The 19511-nt window shown below is 50.4% G+C and overlaps 3 protein-coding genes across 4 annotated transcripts; 1 reads left to right on the top strand and 2 right to left on the bottom strand.

The window, feature by feature from the left end:
- Window positions 1–3032: 3032 nt before the first annotated feature.
- On the bottom strand, window positions 3033–8792 carry prph2a (peripherin 2a (retinal degeneration, slow)). Its single transcript, XM_057042190.1, has 3 exons — window positions 6560–8792; window positions 5142–5388; window positions 3033–3992 (listed from the first exon to the last, which is right to left on the bottom strand). The coding sequence occupies exons 1-3, from the start codon at window positions 7138–7140 to the stop codon at window positions 3786–3788; spliced, it is 1035 nt and encodes a 344-aa protein (XP_056898170.1). The 5' UTR covers window positions 7141–8792; the 3' UTR covers window positions 3033–3785.
- Window positions 8793–8980: 188 nt separating this feature from the next.
- On the top strand, window positions 8981–16339 carry bicral (BICRA like chromatin remodeling complex associated protein). Its single transcript, XM_057041979.1, has 13 exons — window positions 8981–9185; window positions 10915–10964; window positions 11115–11160; window positions 11350–11398; window positions 11482–11550; window positions 11627–12844; window positions 12925–12970; window positions 13059–13078; window positions 13156–13205; window positions 13314–13456; window positions 13541–13635; window positions 13735–13837; window positions 13903–16339. Exons 3-13 carry the CDS (start codon window positions 11120–11122, stop codon window positions 14346–14348), a joined length of 2280 nt encoding a protein of 759 aa, XP_056897959.1. The 5' UTR covers window positions 8981–9185; window positions 10915–10964; window positions 11115–11119; the 3' UTR covers window positions 14349–16339.
- On the bottom strand, window positions 16173–19147 carry si:dkey-21c1.4 (uncharacterized protein C17orf80 homolog). Of its 2 annotated transcripts, XM_057042132.1 has the most exons (5): window positions 18717–19145; window positions 17525–18469; window positions 17327–17437; window positions 17152–17268; window positions 16173–17082 (listed from the first exon to the last, which is right to left on the bottom strand). In XM_057042132.1, exons 1-5 carry the CDS (start codon window positions 18724–18726, stop codon window positions 17054–17056), a joined length of 1212 nt encoding a protein of 403 aa, XP_056898112.1. In that variant the 5' UTR covers window positions 18727–19145; the 3' UTR covers window positions 16173–17053. The 2 variants fall into 2 exon arrangements, with proteins under 2 accessions (XP_056898112.1, XP_056898103.1); XM_057042123.1 differs by having other exon boundaries at window positions 17152–17437; window positions 18717–19147.
- Window positions 19148–19511: the final 364 nt, after the last annotated feature.

Raw genomic sequence — 19511 nt, 5'->3', positions numbered from 1 at the left:
ACATTCTTGAAATAAAATGTGTGATGTGTGCAACAGTTCGCCACAGGTGGCTGACATGTGATGGCAGATAGGTGCTACAATCTAAACTTAACTTGTTGTAACACACACACACACACACACACACACAGGGGACACTGTGTGTGCCCATGCATGCGCTACTTTAAGCCTTCTATCAGTCGCTGACCTCCCACCTGCTTTTGTCTGTGTCCACTGTTATACAATGAATTTTTCTTTCACCTTGTACAACTAAACTTGCAAGAAACTTGCGTCTGTGTGTGTGTGTGTGTGTGTGTGTGTGAGTGTGTGTGCGTGTGTGTGTGGGTCCGAACAGCAAGCAGGAATTGTAATGCGGTGGCAGTGCTGGTAATGGCTGGTCAGCTGGTATGGCGAGTATTCGGGGCGGGGGCAGTGCATTGTCCTCTCATAGCTCCAACAATGCCCCTCTGAGCAGGGCCACACATCTACCAGTCACGGGCCTCTCTCTGCCCCGTCTCTGCTTTTCTTTCTGTCTGCCATATTTATTCAGCCCACGGCCAAGTGGGACCTGATCGGGACCGCTGTCCCCCCGACCTTTGCCTGAAAACACCCAGGTGAACCCGTAACCTCCGCTCCTGTCGGACCCTTTATCCCGTCAGACGTTAGCGCGGTTAAATGGTTATTATCGGCAACTTTCATCACATCTTTATTTGTTTAAACCCCAAACATGTCGCCATATTTGCAGATGGGAGGATTCATTTCATTGCGAAATGTTTTTGTGCGTTTTTTTTTACCGCCTTTATCGAGCCGTCGGCTGAATGGATGAACTCCAAAAACTACAATATTATATTTACTACTCACCAGAAAAACGCAAGTCATGTTTCTCCAGTCGACCCTTGACCCCTGATTCACCACCACCCCTGACTCTTGACATTGATGACCCTTTCCTCACATTAGCTAATGGATAAATCAATTTATTAGCTGCACATTTTCAACAAACACCCACCAGTTTGAAATCCTCTGGATAGTTTTGGGCGGTTTAAAACTGAGACAGCAACTAAGAATGATTATAAAACTGAATAATCTGGGCACTAATCTGGTGTTGACGGGCTGGTTTGCAAACTTCTTTTTTTAAACACACATAATTCTAAATTCCATTACTGTTTGTAGAGTCACAGATGTTAAATCTGCCGAAAAAACAAATTGAAATTTGATTAAAATTGCAGCATAACCCATTTAAATACACAACAAAAAAACCATCAACATGCATTTGTGAACTTAAATTAGTCTTTAAAGAGGTTCTTTAGTCATCCAACAAGAAAAAACCTTTCAGGAAATGGAAAAGTTATTTTCCCTGTTTGACAAAAGACATTTTTAAGCGTCTGTGGAGGGTTTTTCTGGTGCACAGGTGTGAAACCATCAATTCAACAGGTACCGTAATAGAACATTTTCTCAGGAATGTCCCACAGAAAGAAATAGATGGAATCCTTTATTTGGTGGCTCTGAAAAAAGACAAACAGTTCGATCAGTTATCAATATTCCTCCTTTCTCCTCATTCCAGCAGCTTTATGGGCCTTTTCTTCCTCTTCTAGTATTGAGCTGATGGGAATGCGCCCTCTTGTGGACGTTTGTTGTAACTGACATGTGGGAAACGAACCGCCCATCATGTCTGTCTGTCTGTCTGTCTGTCTGTCTGTCTGTCTGTCTGTCTGTCTGTCTGTCTGTCAGTCAGTCAGTCAGTCATCAGGAACTTTAGGCTCATGTATGAAATCTGACTAAATTTACACCCCAGTTGGTTGTTCAGATCATCCACCAACGCCTCATTCAGCTGTTGCAGATGGTTTGTGATGGATTTCATCAGTCTGTAGGATTACATTGCCTTCAGAAATATATTTAGGAAGTAATACTCTTTAAAATAATCACTAAACTACATTAATCAGCACCTCTACTGCACAGATTCAACCCAGATCCATTCATTTCCCCTGTAGAGACGGTCCAGATGTCACCTTTAATGGCCAATACTGATGGTTTCTCTGGGTAAAGCAGAGCCACAATGGCTCATTTGGTTACTGGACAAAAGATCTGAGATATTTATGCAGGATTAAGTGAACCCTCTTAGACTCTTTTATTGCCTCTGTCTGCCTGCTACGCGACAACACGTTTACCGTAGCTCCTAGCGAGCGTGACGACTTTTTATTACTGCATAAAGGAATCAGTGAGGATAAAACACAAGAGGGAGGAAGTCAATTCTGCTGTTTAAATTTGCTCATACAACTAACTTTTAAAATAAATTTAACTGACGATATTCCATATATAGATTTAATTTACTGTTTTGACTCCTCACAAACATCTTGGATCCTTTTATTTGCACGTTCTTAAAAGGTAGAAATTCATTAATCTGAGTGTGCAGATTTAAAAATGCCTTTAAATTCAGTACATACCTCAGAGGTCAACATTTAAAACAGAAACCTCAGCCCCAACTGTACATTTCTATCCTACTGGGGACACGTTCAGGCCAAACACTATATATCAGCATGGTTACGCACTTTCTCCTGCTGGCTGTTTGTTCCCGGGAGTCCCGCAGGTTCATCTGCTCACCTGGATGACGTCTTGATGCTAATCTCAATCTGATTAGTCTTCTTATCTACTCAGTGCCGGTTATGTGCTTTGGTCTAACGAAAATATCACGTAGACTTGGCCCGTTTGCCGGTTCCTGCTGACTCTTAACCTCCCTCCTTCCCTCCATCTGCTAACAATCACGCTGGTGTCCTTCCAGAAGTCTGCTCTTCATAGACTCGTGGCTTATTAAGAAAGGATACGTTAAAAGATAACAGCTTGTGTGTGGTTGCACCCTGGAATGTGCGAGCACACACAAGCCCGTGCGCGGTACATGTGAAGGGTCATCCCGTGTCCATGTGAAAGCTGTAATGCTATAATTGGCCTCATCCTATTGACTTAATCAGGAACCCCGTGGTTGGAAGTACGGCTCGCTTCGTGATCTCAGGTTCTTCTGACTCAAGGTCGAGTCAACACAACGGTCTGGTTTCACTGGTGGGTCGCATCTCTAAAATCCTTTATTCTTTTGTACAATCACCTCTTTCTCTACACAGACACACACAGAGAACAAATCATATGGAAAAAAAGAGAAACTTTACAGTTTAGCTTAAATACATCCATTAAAAAAGTTAGATTTTCTTAGCTACACTGTGTATGTACAGCACATGCATGCGTGTCAATATACAAATTCTGGAACACTGAAGATGATTTGGGGTTACAGTACAGGGGTCGGGAGCCAAAATTTAGCTGCCAATTTCAGTCGTCCTCCGCAGGTTTGGAGCCGGCGCTGCTGCTCTCCAGGACTACAGTCGCAGGAGCGTGTCCACCGGCGTGGACACAGATGGACGGGAGTGTGAGCGTGCGCGGGGTTTGGTAATAAAGCTGTGGTTGCATGGCAACCGCCATCCGTGTCAAACTAGCCAACAACAATACAAAGGAAATTTTATATGTATCTTTACTTGTGCAAATACTCAGTAGTGAGCCGTGGAACCAGCGAATCTCTTTACATTTGGGCCTGAAATGGATCTTTTTGAAGGTAACTCTTCCTACTGATCCTCTTCCTACATGTTTGGGTGCACAGTTCATATTCATTAATTCAAGGGGCCCATGTGGAGTGGGTCTGCAGTGTGTGTGTGTGTGTGTGTGTGTGTGGGAAGAGTGTTACGTGACAAACGTTGGTAGACGTATAATCTCTGTCCTCCTCTCTCCAGCTGGGAGCAGCGTCAGTTTTTGTCGGGTTTTGTCGGGTTGGCTCAGCTCACGGTGGCGACCGCAGCCTCGTCTCCTTCCTCCACCTTGGCGCCTTTGCCCATGGCCTTCATCTTAGCCATGATGTCGGTGAACGTCTCCTTCACCGTCTTCTCCAGGACCCAGCCCTCGCTCTCGCTCTCGGGGTCGTCGGGGTTGGCCAGCGTGGACAGGGAGCTGTTCACGTACTGCAGGCCCACCGTCACGCCGAACTGAAGCGGACACGGAGACGTGAGCCAAGAACCCGGATCTGGACCAACCGCTGAAAACCGGTGCGCCCGCACGTGCACGTTTCATCAGCAGAAATTATACTTGTGGTGGGAACGGGAAATCACAGCAGCATTCATGTTTGTAAAGGAAACTAGACAATGATTTGCATAATTAATTAGGAAAATTAGGATTTGTGAGAAGAATTTGAATTAGAAAAATCAGGACCAAAGCGAATAAAAATCCTCATCTGTTTATACACTACAATTGACCAAAAGTAGGAATTAATACTATTATTATTTGTTTTACACAGATAGGCAAACAGAAATTAAGGAAAAAGTTAATTAGTTTTTTCCCCCTTTGTGGTTTAAATTGAACCAAATGCTCAAAGAAGCAGATCAGAATGATTGATTATTGAGGCCGTATGGAACCTTAAAGGTTCCTTTTCTACCGTTCCACAAGGCTTTTGGGGTCGGTCCTTTTCTCAGATTAATCCACGAAGTGGGTCAGCGAAGAGACGCTTGCATAATTATTAGGTCTGCAGATCCGTAGCCTGACAGGCCGTCCCAGGTGTCGCCCAAATCCACAGTTTCAGAGCAGGGGTGTCGCCTACTTTAAACTGGGCCTCAGCTATTCTGGGTGACCGTGGAGAGTGGTAAACAACAACAACAACAACGACAACAGACGGCGTGAGTGAAGGTTGGCTGCTTTAAGATCGCCATTTGGTCAGAATCTAAAGGGTGAGATAACATCACTAATGTGCTCGATACAAAGGCGCTAATCCGAGAGCAGAGGCGGTTTTTGAGGAAGTTCTAATACCAGAAGCGTCGAGTGAGGAAGTACGAACTGGGTCAAAGGATTTAAACTCTTTCATGCCGGTTTGTCATCATGAAAGTCACGAAAACATTGAGGGGGGGGGGGGGAGAGTCACGACACACAGTCTCAAAACTCACGAGTATGTGTGCTCGAGCCTTTAAGGTATAGACTCGTGATTTTATATCAGTTGGGTTCATCTTGTTAATTCTCTTTTTTTCTCCTTATATCACCTTTATAGTTCTGGAATAACTCAAGTATTTTAGTTTAGCTTTGAGTCGTACCTGCACCTTAAACCTACATAAATATTCCAGGAGTGTTTGCGTGTTTGTGGCGCTGACCTCCAGAATAGTCACCAGCAGCACCAGGACTCCGATGGAGGTCATCATGCCTCCGTAGTAGGACAGCAGGGCCTCGCGGCAGCCGCGCCGCCACACGTTTAGCTCCTCGGTGTAGTGGTCGTAGCTGTAGTGGGCCGAGTTGTTGGTCATCTGGAGCTGGATGCACGGTCTGGGGGAGCTGGGGTTGCAGCAGCTGAACGGGACGCCGTCCATCAGGTACTGGCCGTCCACATTGCTGCCGATGCGGCTAAAAACAGAGCATCAGGTTATGACGGGTTATGACAGGTTATGAGAGGTCAGAGGTTAAAGTGCCTTGAGTTGAAAGGTCGGGAGCTACACATGCTACATACATACATAAATACTGTACTTACGTAGCTACGAGACTCCACTACCGTTATAAACTAGGTTGTGAGTGAGATGCTGCAGATTAGCTTATTTAATGTAGCATTTATTATGAACCGACCAAATAAAAAGGATAAAAAGCACTTTTAATTTATTCCTTTAAGAACTTAACTGGTGCCGCACCTGTCAGTAAAGCCAAAGATCTTCTTACACTGAAAATCAATCATCAAATACAACTGGAGATGAGTTTTGTGAAGGTTCTTTACCAATGATTGATGTCAAACCTGCTTCCATTTAAAGGACCTGACCCAAATCTACAGCAGTGACTGATAGTTGTAGGTCAATGGAAAGTCACGTCTGATTGGATCATGAGGATCTGAGAACATCAGAAATGGATCGGTGATCTCTGCAAACATCGACACCTTGGTGAGCTCAACACGATGTCCCAGATTAGAGATTACAATTACGTCACTTCGAGCAAGCAGACAGAAAATATCCGGAACAGTCCGGAACAAGCCAGCGGCGTCGGACCGCTGTGTTGAATGTAAACAAAGTTGGTTCCACCTCGTGCTGCTCTGGTTTTCTAATCCCAACTACAAACTCTTTTACTGGACAGGCACGTCCCCCAAATGTTGCCAACTTCTCTGCTGATTGAACAGGACACTGAGTCTTGAAGGCCATTGACACGTTAATCCTCCAGATTAGACCTAATTATCTGTCAATGTTCCAAACTGACCTCTTCATAATTATCAGAACAAACGCACATTGCCACAGAAAGTTGCCGTGAAGGTACTGGGACTATGACCCAAGTGTCTTTGTTTGCATATAATCGCCCAAGTTGGTCGCTTCTGTCTTTCTCTGTAAATCTGCCGACTAAGCGCTGCACCACCGAGGTGAACGTGAACGATATGTCTGACCAGCCATCAGATCCACCTCCACTGAACCTCACAGCATCTCTGGTGACCTGAGCTTGTTCCAGCTGGCCTCATATGATATTAGCTGCCGTTGTGGTTAATGAGTTAAATAGAACTTCTAAAGGACGCCGTAGGGTATCTGCTCTGATCAGTGTTACTTACTCTTTGACCTCCTTAGAGCTGAAGTCCAGGTAGCGGTTGCTAACCCACTGAATCTCAAACCAGTCTCTGTAGTTGTCATTTCCGCAGCAACGGAACTCTATCTGCATCAGGTCCAGGGTCCTCTTCATGTAGCAGCGTCCCGGCGTGTCCGTGTCCTTGTAGTACTTCATGCCGTTCCTCAGACCCTCTGCCAGGGTGAACTGCAGGGGGAACCTCATCACGAAGCACAGCAGGGCCGTCACGAAGAGCAAACTGTTGAAGACCACGCAGAACACCAGGAAGTTCTTCAGCATCGGCTTCCACTTTACAAACTTGGCAGGGTCCAGTGAGTCGTAGCAGACTTTGCCTCCAAAGACGTTCATGCCGCAGGCTATGAGACCCATGAGTATGAGCAGATTGGGCAAGAAGTGGCTCTCGTTGTTGTCCATAAGTTCTGAGCGCTTTCGCAACTCGATCTTAAAGAACAGGCCCATGCTGAAGACCAGCACGCCGGCCAGTACAGCAAACCAGTACATGAACCAGACGGTCTGAGCGAGTTTCACTCGCTTCTTCAGGTCAAACTTGACCAACATCAAGGCCATGATTCAACCTGTTACCTGTCGTTGCCTGTAAGAGGAAGAATCAGCTGATCCAAGATCTCCAAAGAGCCCTTAGGTTTAAAAAACGGTTCCTGATTGTGGCAGTTCCTTGTTCTTTCCCAGTTTCTTTGCTGTACGGGGGCTCCTCTGGCTGGTCCAATGGGACGGAAGAGTCAGCTCAGCCTGTAATCCATCCCACAGCTGAAGAACAGAGATGAAGAACCCTGGAGAATGGAAGCAGCCCAGGAGTTTTACTTCTCCAACGCTGTGACCTCTCCCATTGTAGCAGAATCATCAAATTTTACAGGGCTTCGTTTCCTCCAACTTTCTCTTGTCTTTCTATCTCACCACACGGGAAAGGCTAATTGTGGCGTTCTGTTGTCCTGTAAAGGTGGAGGATTGCCGAGGATACTCATGATTAAACTCAAAGTTACAGTGCGTCATGTTAAGCCCCTGTAAGCAGCCTGATCCAATTTAGAGAAATCCTTCCTCTCAAGACGGGCCTGATCATAAGCTGCTCCCAGGGGTCATAATTGGTTTGAGTATTCACGTGGTCATGGTCTCCAAGATCAACGCTGCAGGAGCTGTAAAGGACCGTATGGAGACGGTCAAAGAACATGAAAGTGATGCTAAAAATGCCATCTAAGGAGTCACAGCGAGGGGTCCATGAGTTCACAACGCCCCATGATTGGGAATAAGATTAATCAGAAAGCATGAGACAAATTATTCACTGATGGACAGGAATGTTTTCAGAGCTGGTGTGTGCATTCAGACTCAACGCTCATTTACACTTTCTATCAAATAGAAATAAACACTGACTGGTTCACTTTGACCTGATGATACTTTGTTATGTAATTGGACAGTTGCTGTTCCCATCCTGTTCTATTATTTCAATTTACTATCATACAGAAAGAGCAACAACAAAACAAGGCAGCAAATATCAAATAACTAGTCATAAGTCTAGGTTATATTAAGAATTTACCATTCTGTCGATAACACTGATTAACTTCTTCAACAGTTAAAACCTGAGCTTTCTGACTTTATTATTATGACTAATTCAAAGTTGAGCTAATTGCGTTTTAAATTCAGTTAATTAACAGAGGATGGAGGCCTTTATGGTTCAGAAGTTCCAGCATCTCCAAACACATCTAAGTAATAGGCCTGGGAAAGTTAAAAGGTTGCTCTGCTCAGCCCCTCCACAGAGTCTGTAGTACAGACAAACCCAAATCTCTGCTTTTACTGATTAAGAAAGTTTCCTCAGTAAAACATTCGGCATTACAGGCCGATGGACAGAAACTTCTCCATTTGGAGCCCAAACGGCTCCATTTCGCTTTTCTACACGGAAGTCACTACGTCACACCGCCTTATTGGTGGATTTTCTTCTTCTATGAATTCTGTTGGCGACTGTTGCTAGGCGTTCTTCTTCTTCGAATTTCCCCGGTTCCTCGCGACCGCGAATAAATGTTACACTGCCCCCAGTGCCTTGGGTGCAACATTACATAGGAGCTCTATAGATAGAAACGTAGATGATAGATAAAGTGCATGCTAAATTGCATTTAAATAAATGGAATTAATCACGTGCAAAACGTTTGCAATAACGTCTAATAGGCCCCGACAATAGTGGGCGAAATACAAGCTACGTGCCAATTACAACTCTAAGGTATCGGAAAATGCAACTATTTTGATGTTGTTGTGCTGGTGGGGGAAAACAAAGCGCTGGATATGAAAGCGTGACACCTGAGCCAGTTAAAGGTGTGGCAAAGTCTGAGGAGGCCCGCCCTCTACCGTCGGCAATGAGGCACTCTAATAAAAAAAAAACCAACAACAACAACAAAAGCAAAATTGAATGCATTTGGCAGGGGGGCTAAAAAAAAATTAAAATAGGTGGGAAAATGTGGGCTCGGGCGCGAGCGTGTCGGCGTTCGGCCGTGTTTTGCGGGTGAGTTGCGGATTGGTGATGCGGGATGTCTTGTTCGGAGCACTACCCCTCCGACCCGTGCGGCGATGGCGAGGAAACCCCGTTGACAAGGCACTGCTTTTTCATGACGGTGAGTTTCCCTTTGAGTGTATTATAATTTTGTGATAAAAATTTCAAGGAAAAAACACACACGGCCTCCTTCCTCACTTCCTTCAGGGAGGGAAGAGAGTTTGAGCGGAGAGAAAAATCTATCCGAGACAGCGCAGGGACAGTGAGGGAAAAAATATGAGTGGGAGAGGGAGAAGGAGGAGGAGGAGAAGGAGGGGGAGCAAATTAAAAGTTGCCAAATGGAGATATTGGGTTTCAAGAGGAGTCAGACGGGAGCGAAGGGTTCGCCTCTTTGGGTCGTCTTTGTGTTGTGCTAATCGGGATTAATCTGTGGGACGGGACGCGCCGGCGTCCCGCGGCATTTTCCAACCGGTTCTAGCCGACGTCCTCCGAGCGGGCGCCGCCGCCGCTAGCTAACCAGGCCGGGCCGTAGCGCCTGGCCAGGCGTCGGGGGAGGCGTCCGGTCCGCGCGGGACGCGGTTCGGTTCGGAGTGGCTGCGGTTGAAACGCGTCCGTTCGACTAATCCGGACAAATGTGACGGGGTTTTTTTTTTTTTTTTTTTCTCTCGTGTGCGCGTCTCGACGAGGACAAATGGGAGCCTCCGCAGCGGAGAACCGCCTCGGCGGCGGGGACCGACCACACGGAGCCCGGGCGTCGGTGCTGCTCGGACGCGGTTATCGTTCTTTCGATTCGGGCGGGTTTTTAACTCTCAACCGCCGAACGTTCGCAGCCCCGCCGGACCAACGGCTCTTTCCCCGCCGCTCGGACTAGCTTAGGGACCGTCCGGGGCGGTGTTTTTTCTGGCCGAACCGGGGCTCCGAGCGGCACCAACCGCTCGGCCGTTGGCCGTCGGGTGGGGGGGGCTTAAGGGCTTCGGCTTCTCACCAGACGCGTTAGAGTTCGTTAATCTAATCCGATCAACTGCAACGTTCGTTTTTCTGTCGGTTGTTCCGACCGTTGCCGAGCCGACGTCTCGGTCCAAACACCGACGTGTCAGCCGAACCTGCGAGTGTTGGTTTGTGTGGACACCGGTCCCCGTGTGGACACCGGTCCCCGTGTGGACAGAACGTGTCTCTTTGTTGCTACAGGCCCACATATTCGCCCTCGACCTGCGTCACTGAGCGTCTCGGACCGTCGGCATTTGTCCGCCGACGCCTCTATTCTGTAAAAGTGGAGGCGGGTTCGTTTGACTAGTGGGTTTTGTGGCGAAAAGTCCCGGTTTTGTCCCGCAGCTGTGGCGTTCTTTGTCCCCCTTGTTTCCAAGATGGAGGCTGAACGCGGCTCAGCTGCGAAGACACCCCCGCCAGGGCAACAGCCATTTTGTTGCACTGCAGCTGTAAAGTTCTGCAGGGACCCAGACTCCCAAATAGCTGCCCCCTTCTTCCACACAAGTGCCCCCCGGCCGTATTGTGAAATAAAGCGACTGCCCCAAGCGGGCACGAGCACTTGGGCTTCGTTGACCCGCGTGTGCGGGGCAGCGGCGGCAGGACGGAGGATCCACCTCCATGTTGCACCTCCAACAAGCACTCGTGGTAGAAAAGGACAAGGGTGGAGTTATTGACACACAAATGCCCATTTACAGATCGACTGAGCGGCCTGAGGGGGGGCCGTGGCGTGCACGGAGGCCACCCTGTGCTTAAAATAACACCCCCATAGCACTGTAATATAAATGCCCCCCCCCCACCTCCTCGTTCCTCACACTTCACTCCCACACTTGTGTCCTTCTAAAGGCAGTTTCTCACCCCTGCAGGAAACACTGGGTGGTAAATGACCTGAATCCATGCGTCCTGCTGGAAAGCTGTGAGTCACATGTCCTCACTCAGATAACAAGACAAGTCTCACACACACACACACACACGAGCTCCAGACCAGGGCTTCATACTAATTAGAAGGTAAAGTCCTTTTATGGCACCTGCTCACGTTCATCTCTGTCCCTCCACAATCTTTCAGCTGTCATGGACGATGAGGACGATCGCCATCTCCTGGACATTTTAGGGTAAAAACATCCCGAACGTGTCCCCGCAGACGTTTGTCTTCAACAACTCTCCGACCCTAAGTTCCTCCAATCACAACACATTCTGTGGTTTTCCTGTTGAACGTTAGCCAGCCGCTACATAGAAGCCGTTCATGTAGGACAGAAGGAGCTGTCCCCGGCTCTTAAACACCTCTTGTGTAACCTTTTCAGGGATGTGGACGCATTGAACGACTTTCTCCATGGCAACACCGGCAAGTCTGTGAGTGGCTCTTTGGAATGTGTTTGCAGGGGTTCTGGTGTCGCTTCCTGCTGCATTAAGTCCCTGTTAAACTGTTTCTGCAGATCGAGGAGGACGACCTAGCAAACGCCGCGTACGGCTCCGACCCCGGGTCCTTCTTCGCCAGCGACACGGTGAGTCGACCGGCCGCCGTCGGGATTCCGCTCAAAGATCCCGATCGGGAACTTGGGGTCTGCTTCTCGTCCACAGACGATCTCCAGCGTTGGCTTAAAGGACGGCTCCTCGTCAGGGGGGGTGTTTGGCGAGGACTCCACGGAGGTCGGCCTCCAGCTCCCCAGCAGCCTCTCTTTCATCGAGGATGAGCTGGGACCCGGGAGTTCGCCTGGAGGGGTGGACCTGGGGGGGGACGACCAACCCTTCGACATCCTCCAGAAGTCGCTGTTGGAGGCCGACATCACAGAGCAGACTTTGGCCCAGGAGGCCTTGCTGGAGTCCCAGCCGGCCCCCACGCTGGTGCAGGCGCCCGCCCCCTTCCCCTCACAGCTGGCCTCTGGGGGTTATGGCGGCGGCGTGAGCGTCGTCACCACGGCGGCGGCGGCGGCGGCGGCGTTCCCTGGAGGACAGCTCCTGCAGGGGGTGTCGCCGCTGCCCAACGGCTCCGCGCAGCACATCCAGGTTCTGGGCTCGTTCGGGACGGGTGCCGGGGTGATGACCCTGAGCAGCTTGGAGAGACCCTCTCAGATCGTGCTGAAGCCAGGAGCACCTGTACCTGCAGCAGGAGCCCCAGCAGCGGTTCAGGGCTTCACGCCGGCCCAAGGGCCCGTGGGCCAGGTGGGCCTTCCGTTCAAAAACATCCCTCTCCAGAATATCATCATCCAGAGAAGTCCGGGAGGGACCCAGACCCTCGTCAGACCCATCCAACCAAAACCCCTTCAGGCTGGGCCTCAGGCGGTCTACAGCTTTGGACTTCATCCTTCCACCACCGTGTCCAATGTCGTCAACACTGTTGCCCCTGGGGGGCAGTACGCGGCCAACGGCTCCGTCCTGCTGCACCCCCCCCTGGAGCAGCAGCAGGTCCAGCCCGGCGTAACACCCGGGCAGTTCCTGCTGGCCCCGCCCGGCGCCGCCCACGCCGCCTCTGCCGACTCCAGCACTCTGGTCCCCGCCCCCGGCGCCGTGCAGATCGTGGCGGGGCAGAACTTTACTGCACCGCAAGGCCAGTTGATTTTAAATCAGGGAGTCATGGCGGGGAATCAGGTGGGGGGGGCGGTTCCTCAGACGTGGACCGGCGTCTCCAGCACATCCTCCACCCCCGTGCAGACCTCCTGCGCCCCGGCCCGGCTGACGCTGGTGGGCCAGGCGGTGCCGGCCAGCCCGGTGCAGCGGCTGCTGGTGACTCAGAACCAGAACTGCACGTCTCTGTCCTCTTTACCCGGCGCTGTCAAACAGGAGCAAGACTACAGACAGGTACGGCGTCTCAAAGCTCCGCCCCCCCCCCCCCCCCCCCCCCCCCCCCCGTAAGGTTTTAATCCCCATTCTGTTCCCAGAACTCCTCGACGGGCGTCTTCAAGCAGCAGCTCAACAACATTCACGGTAACAACCAGGATTTGTTAGCAGGAACGCACCAAGTTTCCCTTTTATGTGGCTAATCTGTCTCTCTTTATCACCACGGCGACGCCAGACTCAACGCTACACCCTCAGGTACGTCCCCCGCGCCCGGCCGCAGCTGCGTCGCGCCCGTACGTGCACGTGTAGTGACCATGCTTCTGTCTCCTCAGGCCAGTGTCCAGAAGAGACCTGCTCCCCAGCCGCTCACCAAAGGAGGAATGTGAGTGTTTTCTTTGATGTGTAGCGGCGCCACGCCGACCCAGGAAGTGGGTCGGTCCGTCCGACCAGGACCAAAACAGCCGCTGACTCGTCTCTTCTTCTTTTGCAGGATTTTGCAGCAGTTGCAGAAGGATCACGTTGGGGTCCAGGCCCCGGATCGGCGCCGATTCTCTTCGTTCGACGACGCCCTGCAGAGGCTCCTCCCATACCACGTGTTCCAGGGGCCGCCGCCGAGCCAGGAGTTCTCCCTCGGTACCAGCGCGGCGCTCGCGCCTCCTTGCTGTGTTCGTGCTCGCAGGGCGAGACTTGTGAGTGACCTGTGTCCTCCCTCCGCAGTGGACGAGGAGTTCGAGGACGTGGCGGCGCAGGTGCTGAACCGGACCTGCGCCATGGTCAACAAGTACAGGCGGCTGCTGATGGTGGAAGCTGAGGTGGGTGTTTCCTCTCCGCCCCGCGGCGCCCTGACGGGCACACGCCTGACGGGCACACGCCTGACGGGCACACGCCTGACGGTCCGCCCTTCTCCTCAGCGTTCCAGCCCTTCGTCGGAAATGGTGATGATCGAAAGGACCTTCAACACGGAGGAGCGCCGGAAACTGACCCAGGACAAGCGCCTGGTGCTGGTGGATCCAGGTGGGACGCGGAGAGACGGCCCCCGTTGCCCGGCTCGCTTTAACGTCGCCTCTTCTCCGTTACAGACAGCTTCCTGGAAGACTTCTGCTGTGGGATGAAATCCAAACTTTTCCAGGACCCCCCCCCGCCTCGGTCCCGGTCCGGCTGCAGCTTCAGCCCGTCGGAGAAGAGCTCCGTGGAGACGGCGTACAGGACAGACTCGGCCCCCGGGTACGGGGACCCAGGAGGAGGCGGGGCCGCGGCTCCCGGAGCGGCGGACGACCCTCCGCCTTCCCTCACGGAAAACCGGAAGGTTGTGGAAGCGAAGAGGCCGCAGCAACACTACGGGCCCGGCGGCACCAGCACCAACACTCACCCCCAAGGTAACCGCTCCCCTGTCGCAGCAGCAGAACCGACGCACTACCAGGGCTCCTCCCACCACGCCTCCTTCCCCCCTCCGCTCAGCTCGCCCCCCCACCCCGACACGGACTCTGCTCTGGAGGCCGCCGTCAACAGCATCCTGGAATGCTGAGACCGGCCCCTCGTCTCCGGTTTGACTCGTTCCTTCGTCCCCTGTTGTTGTTTGTCCCATTTCCTCCCACGCCTGTGTGAAGAGAGGTCACCTGAGCGACACCTGCGCTGGCGAGCGTGCGCAGGCGCGCCGCCGCGCTCAGAGGCACTTACATGACCTATAAGGAACCGGGCACGAGTGCAATGCAAAGGACTCGCAGACGGAACATGTGAAATGTTTCTTTTATTTTTCTGTTGATGTAGCATCTGTAGCGTCAGGCTAGCGGAGGAGGAGCGTCCCTCTCTTCACACAAACTCTGATTTTGTGCCAGTTGATCAATTCTGAAATCTATGCTGAAAAGGGGGGGTGGAGGGGGGGTAGTGGGAGTGGGGGGGGGAGACCGCGGCGACTCTGTGCCTAACTTGACTTTTTTTGTTTTAAGTGTTTACATGAAGAAACTCTATTCTAGAAAACAACAAACAGATCCGCTCGCTCTGCGGCGCGGCGTGCGCGCGCACGTGCGCTGCAGAGGCAGCCTGGCGTCAACAGACGAATTGCACTAAATATACTGAATGACTGCTAAACAGAATGTGAACATTTGGACTGAAGCTTAAATTATTCCCTTAATTTCAGCTGCCTGCAACGACTCCTCACCCCGAACAGTTGGCTAACGACTCCGCGGGCGTATTTAGCTCCTAAATATGTGTCTTTCTACGTTTCCTGTGCTTCTGCCACGTTTTGCTCTCTTTTGTACCTTAAAGGTACGCGCGCTGCAGGCCAAACCGGTCTGAACCACTTTTGACATTTCAGTGTGTGTGTGTCGGCGGCGCTCGGCCCTCAGATTGAGGAACACCTGTGTTACCACGTGTTTTTTTTTGTTGTTGTTCTTTTTAATCTGCGTCATTTCCTCATTTTTCTTAAAGTAACGTTTAAGATGCAGTTTGTTTCCTGCCTCTGTGAACACTGAGGGGGGTTGATTGTACGCAGCCTTCGACACTGATCATATCTGTGCTCCACTACCTGTACATGCAGTGTGTTAAACTGCCCCCCCGCCACGCGCACGCTCAGCCGTGCACGTGTCTGTGACTGTGCTTTAGCCTCGCCGTTGCCCCTCATCTCCTCCTCTCAGCAACACGACCAAATGTCCTCCTGGGAGAGAGCGTCCCCGCGTCCAGGGTCCCTGTCCCAGCAGCTCTGTGCACTGAAGCGTTTTGGGCTGGACCTCGGTTACCGGTCACCGGGCCGGCGTCCTCGCCGCCAGCCCGCACTAATCCCGAAAGTCAAATTTTACCAAATGGGAGAGGGGACCAAAGCGCTGATTAATGTCCTGACGGGCCTGGTTCCGGACCGCGGGGCCGCTCTCCCACTGAAGCTGAGTGAAATCTGCTCCAGAACAGACTGAAGGCCTTTTCGTGGCGGGGGCGTTTTGTTTCCAGTGCCAGTGGCCGCCGCCGCCCACGCGTACGTATCTCTGCCTGTTGACCTCTGACATCCACGCTGGGAAGAGCAAAGGTCAGATTTAGGTGCTCCTCAGGTGGCTGCTGCAAGACGTGCCTCGGCAGCACATATCCGAAGAACGTTCCGGGCTTGCACAAAGTAGGAATGGTTGTGGAATCTTCTCTCCATGCATATCGGCGTCCGAGGGCTGCTACAGACGTACTGTGCTTTGAGTTTCCCGCCCGAGATCCGGTGCAGACGTTGTTTTTCTGCATTTATTTCACTGTTTTTGTTCCTCACTTGATTTGTATAGTTAGTCGGGGGGGTTTTTTTGTATAAAAATGAAAAGCGAAACACAAAATATTTATAATTTTTCTATGGAGAGAAAGAATGTAAAAGAAACCATAAGAAAATGGAAATTATTTTTTATTGTGTTGGCAAAAAACAAACAAACAAAAAAAACACGCATCGGGGGAAAGTTACAAAAATACTGTCATTTCTGCAATTGTAGCTATTTCGTGTTCACTACAGCAGCGAAGAGTCAATAAATTTATCTGGAATCCACGAGAAACCGCTCCGGACTCCACGAGCCTCCTTTATTCTGATCCCACCACGTGCTCGGTGTGCACGGACATGAGCACAAGTCAGAATTTCCTTTTACACGACAAATAAAGATTTTATACAACTGAAAATCCGGACCAGCAAACGTTAAACTGGCCCGAATGTTTGAGTTTGACAGCAGCGACATCTAGCGGCGTCCCGGGGAACTGCACCCCCAAAGGACTTTCTTCATCTTTGCTACCAAAACTACAAGTTAGAAAAAATCTAAAGCTACATCCGGATCAGTCAATAAATATGAAATGTAAATAACGATAGTTTGATGGCTTCAGTCGAGAGGCCAAGCTCAGTGGAGACAAAACGATTAAAACAAACAGGAAAACGTTCAGGATTTGCTTGGACTTAACATGCTTCAAGACCGAGTTAATGTAAAGGCAGGAGAGAGCGCTAAAACGCGCTCCCTGGCAACTCATCTGTTAAAAAAACTAAAGTATGATTTAGCCTTTTAGTAGCTAAAGTGTTTATAGTAACTAGAGTACCCCCCTCCAGGGATGTAACGTGCTATTTCCTGTTGCCAGAAAACCAGTTCAGACTGGAAGTTGATTTTTTTCAGCAACACTGAGGGCAAAAAAACTCCACAAAATCTTCATCTATGTGAGCCGTTGGACAGTTTTTAACAATTAGAATTTTTAAAAAGCCCCCAATATTGAGCCAGACTAAACCTCTTTTCTTCAGTGGAACTTCCTCCAGCGATCACGCTCTGGAAATAAACAAACACCAACGGTGATCCACGTGAGACGGCGGAGCTCCTCAGAGTCGCCTCACTTACTTATATGTGGGTACGTCCAGATGTAGCCGAGCAGGCAGTACCCCGCCAACAGCATGCCGACCCCTCCCACGCCGCCTCTCTTCACGTCGATATACTTCCTGTAGTACCACTGCCAGCCTGGGGGGAGACAGCTGGGTCACACCCGCCCACACACCTGGGATCTCCTTCAGCTCACCTTTATGCACCATTTCCACTAAATCTCTCGGCCGGGTGGGCGTCTTCCACGCCAGCCACTCGGGGAGGTCCTTCAGCCTCACCTGGGCCAGAGGTTGCTGCGCCAGAACACCTGCGGCAGACGACAGGTGGGTTCAGGTGTTAAACGAGCGGCTGTGTCGAACCTTTGAGAGTCGCCCCCCCCCCCTCAACCACTAACCTTCAGTTCTGCTATCAGACAATGTGGGTTTCCTGCCCTCGAGGGGCTTCGCCTCTTTCATGGGCCCATCAGGAGGCTCTGTGGAGAGTCCCTTCATGGCTCGGTGCACCTGAGAGGACAGACGACCGGGAGCAAGGGCCGGTTGGGTCGGTGAGGCTGAACCGGTGCGGACCAACTGGTCGCCTGGGTCTCCTGTGGCAGGGGGGGCCCGACTGAGGGAGGAACTGGCTGTGCTGGGATCAGACGGGTGAATCTGGACCAAGATGCTCGGCCTGCTGGGTTTGAGGCGGTTCCTGTCTCGGCCCAACATGGCCCTTACGTCCTGGAGGATAATCTTGGATTGATGTCCATTCCATGAGTCCGTGTTCGCAGATAAATCATCAATTTCCCCCTCGGTTGTTACCACGTCGGTCTTTCTTACGCGGGGTTTTACGATATTCTCATCAGTTCTAAAGTTCTGGATTACAGACACAGCTGGTGTCGCCTGTTCCTCTGAATCTTTGGTTTTAGAGGAACCTCTGTTGCTCGTGGGCTGAGAGGCAGGTCGGGAAGCGAGGTTGGCCACATGCTGGGCTGGTGACGTTCCTTCTGGGGCAGCTTCCAATAACCCGTGGACAGTCTTCCGTTTGGTCCCGGAGGTGCTGGGACGAGGCTGAGGTGGCACAAGTGCTGCCTTTATCTGCTCGGACAGCTTCTGCGTCTTCATCCTCGCCGACGATGGACCCGATGCCGACCGCGGAGAGGACGAGGCTGCAGCCTGTGATGCCGTTTCACTCTGCTTTGACTGAGGTCCCGTCAGCTTCTGTGGGGAACTCTTGTGGCTTAGCTGGTGCTGAGCTGATCCCTGGGCAGCCTCGTGGCTGATCGGAGGAGTTCTGGCTGCCTTGCAGTGTGGCAGGTGACTCTTCAACCTTTTGTAAGTTTTCCCACAGAAGGGACACACTTCTGAGGAGACAAACCAGCGAACATTCTGTACTTAGGCAGGATATAATGTAGAATATAACAGGGCACAAACTGATTGGGAATAACTCATTTATCATCTGATCAGTGGGGGCTTTAGTGCAGATCCATTTAAGAACTGAATTAAAATGACATTTTACACAGATTTGTACAAATGAAAATAAATCTTAAAATGATGCTTCTGATATTTTTGTGAAAAACAATATTGTTTCGACTACTTGTTGACACTTACCAGGGCTCATTTCGAACGTCACAACGGTAAATCCAGGTAACGCATGACCCGAATTTAGAATAAGAAACTTATGAACCCCAAATACAAATACGAGGTGTTCTATTTAAATAGAGACACAATCACAGTTTCGATACTTTTATATAGTTTTACACAATTTTCGCATTCGGAGACGTCCTGATTATGAAAGGACCCCTCGGGTGGCCACTAAACTGCCTGATAGTAAAGCTACAAATGTACAGTAAATGTTTGTTATATTTACAATGGCATGCTAAAGTATTACAACGCGATTAAGCGGTAGATGCTAAAAATGTATTTGACATTACACGGACAAAAGGAAGCTGTTTGATACATATTTCGAAAAAAATAGGCGTCTGTCTGTAGCGTGGTTACTTCACGGTCTGTGTCCTTTATCGAGATGATTCCCTTCCGCGCACTTCCGCTTTTGCCGTGGCCACATGTTGCACTTACGTAGACCTTCAAATCAATTCGTTTGTGATCCTTTAGGGTACAAACGCTACGTTTAGTGGTGCAGCAAAACACTTTCATTTACTTTATTACTGTCAAACCACGTAATTTTATCCACGGCACTGATCATGATTTGCGTTCACACGAGCTAACCGCACAAGGCGGCAACACATCCCAGATTTAACAACAGCAACGCTGGTTGATAATTCAAATCTGTTCAAGGATAAGTTGTCGCATTTGAATGGAAATGTCAGTCCATTTTGCCTAAATACAATAAAATGCAAAAGTTCTAAAGTGTGTAATAGTGACTGCAAACCCCAGTATGTAACA

The sequence above is a fragment of the Takifugu flavidus genome, chromosome 1, assembly GCF_003711565.1.
Source record: "Takifugu flavidus isolate HTHZ2018 chromosome 1, ASM371156v2, whole genome shotgun sequence".
NCBI lineage: Eukaryota > Metazoa > Chordata > Actinopteri > Tetraodontiformes > Tetraodontidae > Takifugu > Takifugu flavidus.
Note: the sequence above shows the minus strand (reverse complement) of the source record. Positions and strands in the feature narration are given on the sequence as shown.

Coding starts and splice junctions, on each gene's coding strand:
- prph2a (XM_057042190.1), bottom strand. CDS start 7,140: ATGGCCTTGATGTTGGTCAAGTTTGACCTGAAGAAGCGAGTGAAACTC. Junction 5,389..6,559: donor AGCTCTAAGGAGGTCAAAGA/GTAAGTAACACT, acceptor CTCTGTTTTTAG/CCGCATCGGCAGCAATGTGG. Junction 3,993..5,141: donor TGCTGGTGACTATTCTGGAG/GTCAGCGCCACA, acceptor TGTCCGCTTCAG/TTCGGCGTGACGGTGGGCCT.
- bicral (XM_057041979.1), top strand. CDS start 11,120: ATGGACGATGAGGACGATCGCCATCTCCTGGACATTTTAGG. Junction 11,551..11,626: donor CCTTCTTCGCCAGCGACACG/GTGAGTCGACCG, acceptor TCTCGTCCACAG/ACGATCTCCAGCGTTGGCTT. Junction 13,206..13,313: donor CCGCTCACCAAAGGAGGAAT/GTGAGTGTTTTC, acceptor CTTCTTTTGCAG/GATTTTGCAGCAGTTGCAGA.
- si:dkey-21c1.4 (XM_057042123.1), bottom strand. Junction 17,438..17,524: donor GTCTGATAGCAGAACTGAAG/GTTAGTGGTTGA, acceptor CGTCTGCCGCAG/GTGTTCTGGCGCAGCAACCT.